This window comes from Lytechinus variegatus, chromosome 17, assembly GCF_018143015.1.
Source record: "Lytechinus variegatus isolate NC3 chromosome 17, Lvar_3.0, whole genome shotgun sequence".
NCBI classification, from domain to species: domain Eukaryota; kingdom Metazoa; phylum Echinodermata; class Echinoidea; order Temnopleuroida; family Toxopneustidae; genus Lytechinus; species Lytechinus variegatus.
The window spans coordinates 5,649,616-5,656,318 of record NC_054756.1 but is presented as its reverse complement, the minus strand read 5'-3'; the positions used below and the strand labels follow the sequence as shown (position 1 = coordinate 5,656,318).

General features: G+C 40.5%; 1 protein-coding gene across 1 annotated transcript; it reads right to left on the bottom strand.

Moving 5' to 3' along the window:
- Positions 1-2,642: 2,642 nt before the first annotated feature.
- Positions 2,643-6,442, bottom strand: LOC121431185. Its single transcript, XM_041628695.1, has 2 exons — positions 3,944-6,442; positions 2,643-3,531 (listed from the first exon to the last, which is right to left on the bottom strand). Exons 1-2 carry the CDS (start codon positions 6,118-6,120, stop codon positions 2,643-2,645), a joined length of 3,066 nt encoding a protein of 1,021 aa, XP_041484629.1. The 5' UTR covers positions 6,121-6,442.
- Between the last annotated feature and the right edge of the window lie 261 nt (positions 6,443-6,703).

Below are 6,703 nucleotides of genomic sequence, written 5' to 3'. Positions count from 1 at the left end.
TCGGGAATTTCCGTACATGATTGTTTGCAATAGGTGCACGCATGATTAATTTTGGGATGACGCAGGAAACAAAATTGACAAGCAAAAAAAAAGGGGGGGGGGTTCTGTACCAAAATTTTAAGGGAGGACCACCAACCAATTTTGATAAGTAAAAAATAAATAAATAAATAAAAAAGGTAGCAACAAAAATATTTAGGGGGGACATGCCCCCCCCCCCTTCCGATTGCACCGCCTATGCTCCCTTTAGGGTATTCTATTCAACCATAATAAAATAATGAAATATCTCCCTTCGTGTAGTGATTGCGCTTGTTCATGTTGGATTTTTCATGGCCACCCATCCGCCCCACTTTGTTGACCGCGAGTGCGACTAATTATTCAAACAAAACAAATGACATTACCTTGGAAACGGTGAGCAATAGTATAAACATGTGAATTGCTTTCTTTTCTATATATTTTTTTGAAATAACTAGCTAATCAATACCAAAGAGGTAGTTGAGTAGACCTAGTTATGTTCGTAAACCAATTGTAAATGGTAACTTGAGATCTTCGGGCAGCCAAACATTTCTGTTGCAAATATAGCCGGATACAGGAACTGGTTAATATTAAAAAAAGAAAAAAAAACATATATTCCATTTTCCGGATACATTATATAATAATTCAAATGTGAGGCCATAAAAGTAGGGGTGAACTACATACCGGCAAACATTGCCTCTCTATGCGCGCTGTTTCATTTCCCACTTTATTATTTTCATAGTTTTTGTCATGAAGTTTATTTTAATCCTTCCTCTTAATTCTTTATCTTTCTTGTCCCATTTTTCTATACCATTGCTTCTTCTTTTCCTTCTTCTTCCCTCTTCTTCCTCCTTCTCATGCTTCTTCTTCTACTCAATCCATTTTTATTCTGATGTTCTTTCTTCCCCTCCTCTTTCAGCTCATTATTCCCAACAAGGAAACGTGTGTAAATATACTGTGTCAACGCAATCATCCAAGTGGCAGCAATGGTACCCTTTTATTGTTAAAAGATCTTGTGACCTGGAAAGTAACAAAAATCGACAAATCAAAGCGACGAATATTATACCAAGCAGAGATAATCGTTAAATTCTTAAATAAAAGCCGGACATTCACAGCAGAAGCACAACGTACTCCTGGGTCAAGGTCATGGGTTTGTAAAAAAACAAGACAGCAACAACTGCCAGGCAAGCAAAGGGGAAAATGCTCTCTAAGGACGCCTTAGCTATTATTTGTGCACTGTGAATTGTTTGCTATTAATGTACACGGCCAATTTATAGTTTTCAAAATCCTTTGCGCGCACCATCCTATTACAAATTTTGATCCTCTATGGCTGAGATATTCAAAGATAGATCAAACTATGTCGAAATCCTTTATCGCTCAGTATTATCGCACCACAAAGGTATTCGGAATAGATGAATAATTGATGAATCAATAAATTACGACCGAACAATAGTGATTTCCTTTGCACAAGGACGGTTTCGATGTTAGGTCATGGTTACGGATATTGCTTTCGACAATATCAAGCAGACAATATATCAAAACTTTAATTCACGCATCAAATAGTAGTTGAAGACTTTAGTAGTAGTAGTAGTAGTAGTAGTAGTAGTATTACTAGTAGTAGTAGTATAGTGGCGTTGGTTTTGGATGTGGTAGAAGTAGTAGAAGTAGTAGTAGTAAATTAATAATAGTAGTAGTAGTAGTAGTAGTAGTAGTAGTAGTAGTAGTAGTAATAGTAGTAGTACAAGTACTCTTAGCAGCAGAAGTAGCAAAAGCAAAAAAGTAGAAGTATCATTGGCAATAGGAGTGGTAATTGTAGGAGGAGTATTTTTAGCAGTTCTTTTAAAGTAGTTAGCATGACCAGCTGTCTCTTTTGACCAATGTTTACATTTTTCATGTTGATGATTACTAAAAGCTTCATTTTGGCTTTTTGATTTTTTTGAATTGCTATATTCACTCTACTCCCACCCAATAGGCAGAATCTTTTAAAGAGGTAAGAACAAAAACAAAAAATGTTTATATCTACAATGAAATTAGATTGGGTGAATACTTATGGGTTAATGTAATGAATAGGAAATATTTATGCTTCCCATCTACCCCCCCCCCCGGCCTCTATCTCTCTCTCTCTTTCAAACACACATTCATATTACACTAACATAATTATTGTATCATTTGTCCCTATTCTTACATTTATTTTCAGGCACTAACCAGTTCATGTTTACATTTTGCAGGTAGATGTAGGCCTATAATACTTATCCTACTTTTAGACATTCAGACGTCAGCCATCAGTGTATGTTTCATCAGGTATTGGAAGCTTAATGCTTTATCATTTAGCAAGAGGTATATCATGTCAATCATACTAATATTTTATCATTTTCTTTTAAATAATAACTTCTATACAATTTCCCCTGCACAGCAATGACATGAACGTTATAATGATTTAATCAATAAATTCAATGTTATCTTTGCTTGGAGCAGGTTTATCATCGAATTCGAGAAACCATATTCCACTTGAGGCAATATCCCCCCCCCCCTGTCAAAGTACAAAATATCGTCTGAAGAATCAACTGCTCCGTTTCTTTTCATGTATCGAAATGGGTGTGAATTTCCACAAATTGATTAACTTTAAATATTCATTGAATTTCATGAACCGAATAGAATCTCTCTCGGGGCTCCCTTTCGAGAGAGAGTTTGAAATTTTCCTCGTCAGAATGATGGAATGGCTTCAGCAACAGCTCCCTGACGCCATGACTCTTCTCACATGGGTGATACTGAACTGCAGAAAGCTGAAACTGCAGTAGTGCTTCGTGGAGATGGAACTCAGACGTCCACTTGTGTTTCCAAGGCATAGCATCATGCTCATGCGCCAAATGATTTAACTCTGAATAATGCTTGGATCGGGAGTGATCATCAACATCACCATGGAGGGTGCCGCTTCGACCTTCAAAGTCCCTGAGGAGTTTTTCACGGAGGGAACTGTCGATCCCTAATGGAGCCCTGACCCTGACCCTTTCTTCTGCGACAAGCTTGGCATATTCTAGGATAAGCATTCTGATGTGTTCTTTACGGTACCTGCTCATTCGTTTCTTTCCGTCAGGGCCAATACTCGAAGAAGACTTTGTAACAACACGACCAAGTGAATCAACTTTGTGGGCGATTTTTTTAAACAGTGAGAAAAGTTTAGGTTCGCTCCTGGAATTGCCAGAGGGTGTTTTGTTTCCTTTCTTTGGAGCCATGTTGTCGCATTCTTTGTTATCCTCCAGGGTATGTCCTTCGACAATGTCTATTGCCGATCCGAAGTCACTGCTATTTGTGCTTTCAAGTTCTCCGTGGTCGTCGTAGATTTTGTGGGCTTGTCTCGTTCCGTTGATATCGGTAGTCGAGTAGTAATCGATGATGCGCATAAGCACAGAACCCAAGAATGGAAGACAAGGTGGCGCTCTCATCGCTTGATCAAGGCTAGGGTTGTTGTCCAAGGTGAGACTTTCGTCGTCGGTGTAGTCGAGGAGATCTTGCCACAAGCTTTAAAAAAGATATACACAATCATGAAACTACTAAATTGCGATGGTATATTGATGTAGTCCTAGGTTTGAATATAATTGTGGAAACAAGATTTTGTTTGTTTTTATTACTGTGTTCAAAATAATACAGCCGACGTGAGCGCTTACGCTTGAAATTGATAGCGGCTTCATGAATACATATTATATATTCATAGTTAACACATTATTTACATTACAAATCAGATAAAAGCAAAATGAATGTTGATAAGTAATTAATATGTGTATCATTATTATCATCATCAGCATCATCATTGTTCTTGTTCTTGTTATTATTAATATTATGTGAATATTTTATCAGTAAAACAAATGTGTACTGCATAATGCAGTTACTGGTAAAACTATGTATTTTTTTTTTAAATTATTGGTAAACTTACTTGTAGTCTTCTGGATCTTGTTCTTCAATCAGCAACCACGTATCCCGCAACCGGTAGACAGCCGGAGATTGCAAACCAGTCAAGACAGCACGCAAAGAATGGTAGTTCTTCATCTCCCGAAGGACATCTGCAACCTTCAAAAAGTATTTGATAGATGAGGCCCGCTCAGTTGACCTTGCAGGAGTCAGAATCTCTGTCGTCACCATCCCAGCGATCTTCTTGAAAAATCCAATGGCCGCTACAACATTCGGCGCCCGGTAGTTCCGATCTTCTTTGAGCCACATGCAGCCGACCATCTCTGCTTCATGGATTCGCAGGAACAGTTCTGCGTCAAGTGCTGTCAGTTCGTTAGCAAGGTCATCTGGTTCGACGTCTCTCAAGGAACTCGGACTCTCACGTGGAGACTCTTTTAACATATGAAGTTTGCGATTAGCTCCGGTGAAGAAGATGCTCATTCTCTTTGCGGTTGGCTTTGGCATGCGACGTTTCATTTTGTCATGCCCATCTTGGTCGCTGCCATCACCATGTTCATATGGTACGTAGTGATGGGATATGGACCATCTTTTCTTTTTCTTATGAGCAGGATGTTCGATTTGTGTGTCGTCTATCTTTGGATGGGGCTTCTCTTTCTGGGTATGTGGTTTAAGTCGCAGGTCGGGATTCTTTTTCCTCAAGTCATCGACCAGTCTATGAAGTTCCATCTCTTCCTTCGTAAGAAGCATGGCGTGGCCGTTAATGACATGAGCAGTCCGGGTGTCGTCGTCGTTTTCCAAGTCCAGATAAACAAGCGATGTGTGGTGTGTAACCTGGTCAGCATTCGGTAGGTCCTCAATGAAGCTTGCTTCTCCCTCAAGGACATCCGGCAGTGATGCAGTATGGTGGATCTCACCCTTGTTGATGCCGAATCCCCTTGTTCGGTCTTGGGTGTCAAATACACCATTTTCAAGGAGCATGTCCAATCTTGTCATCGATGCCATTGGGCGAGCCCGTCCTGAGTGGCCATGCGCATGCGCCTCAACGTTGGTTCTTTCGAAAAGGTCATCGATGGAAAGAACGAGGCCCTTTCTTGTGTCCTTGGCATGCCTGTTCGTCCAGCTTTCAGCATTGCTTGAAACCAGACTCCCGACACTTTGTATGTCCTCCAGGCTTGATAAAGAGTCTACTGCACCACTTTGTAGAAGGGCGGAATGCAGGGGATTTTTCAGGGTAGCTTTGGACTTACTGTGACGGCTGTTAAAAGGCGAACGGGCAACGCTGATATGCGATTCACTCCACATCTTAGACGCCTTATGGTCGAGCTTACCGTGAGAAAGGGGGTCATTAAACAGGAGTGGGTTGCTTGAAAGTGTTCCGGAAGATGTGCCATGCTTTGTAATATCCCCGCTGTTTTGGTGAAACGACCCGTGGTGCTCGTCATCGCTGTCGGCAAGGGTTTCATCGTGATGGTCAATGATATGTTCCGCGAAATGATGGACCCATCGATGGGCTGTTGATTGTCTGCGATCTCCAACTCGGGGATTGGGTCCAGAGGGATTCAAATTGATATTTTCATATTGTGTTGTTAATTCTCTTCTATCTTTCTTTCCAGCACCGCCACCAATAGCAACTTGTTCTCGTGATGCAACAGATTGACTGTCTGGTGATCCAAGATTGTTTATTTTCGAGTTACGACCTTTAAGAGTGCCCATTCTGTGTTTCCTTCTCTTTTGTTTATTCTCGAGCTTCCTGCGCTTTTCCAACTCATGGATCCACCAAACCCATTCATGCCATTTGTCTTCTCGATGAGTCTCGTCCGAGAGTTCAAGATACCATACAAGACCGTTGCACAGCCGAACCCTAATCACGTGTTCACCGAGCTCTTCCGAATGTGTCCGAATGGATAGCCGGACATTCACGAGAGGGAAGAGGTATATCAACTCGAAGAGTTCTAGATCAGTATTGAAGCTTTTCGTACGGCGCTGAGGAGTTTTATTGGAAGGTTGTGAGGACGGCTTTTCTTCGGCAATCAGCAAGGCAGATGACGTGAGACCTACTTGGACCGCTCGTAACTGAAGGTTATTTCGCCGACTGAGGACAAAAGAACTTTCAAGAAGGATAACTTCTTCTGCCAGTGATATGTAATCCTGTGTCCAAAGCAGCCGCTGTATTCTCGAGTTGCAGGCTAGTCCTGAATCCATATTTACTTTGATTTCACATTAATAAAGGACTTCAGAAAAAAAAGCCCCGAGTCGGGGTCATGGTTTTGGAATTCGCATTTCGTGTATACTTCACTTTTGTTTCATTTTGTTTTATGTGAACAATCTTCAGTAGGCATGATAACGGCGCATGCGCGTGAATGATATCACAATGGATGGATACATGATACTTACGACGCGCGTTTTAAAATGACGTCACAAAAGCTTAAATGCATGAATCTGCGCCCGCGGTAACAAGAAAAAAATAAATCGAAAATGGGGAAAAGGGCAGGGTACAGAGTAGGCTAAAGTTTCCTATATTATTTGAGGATTCCTTATTTCAAATAGGTTTTTGCTCTTTATTTTTACACATTAAGCTGGTCTGCGTCCAGACAATTTTTTAATTGCATTATCGTCGGCCCATTATGATTAATGTTCCTCTTCCCATATATCATTCACGCAGGGCATATTCTAGTTGTCATATAATGTATGCAGTCCCTTTTTTTTAATACGCAATTATATTTCAATAGTTTTTATTACAGGATTATAACATGTACAGAATAAATGGGTTTTACACCACGGGGAA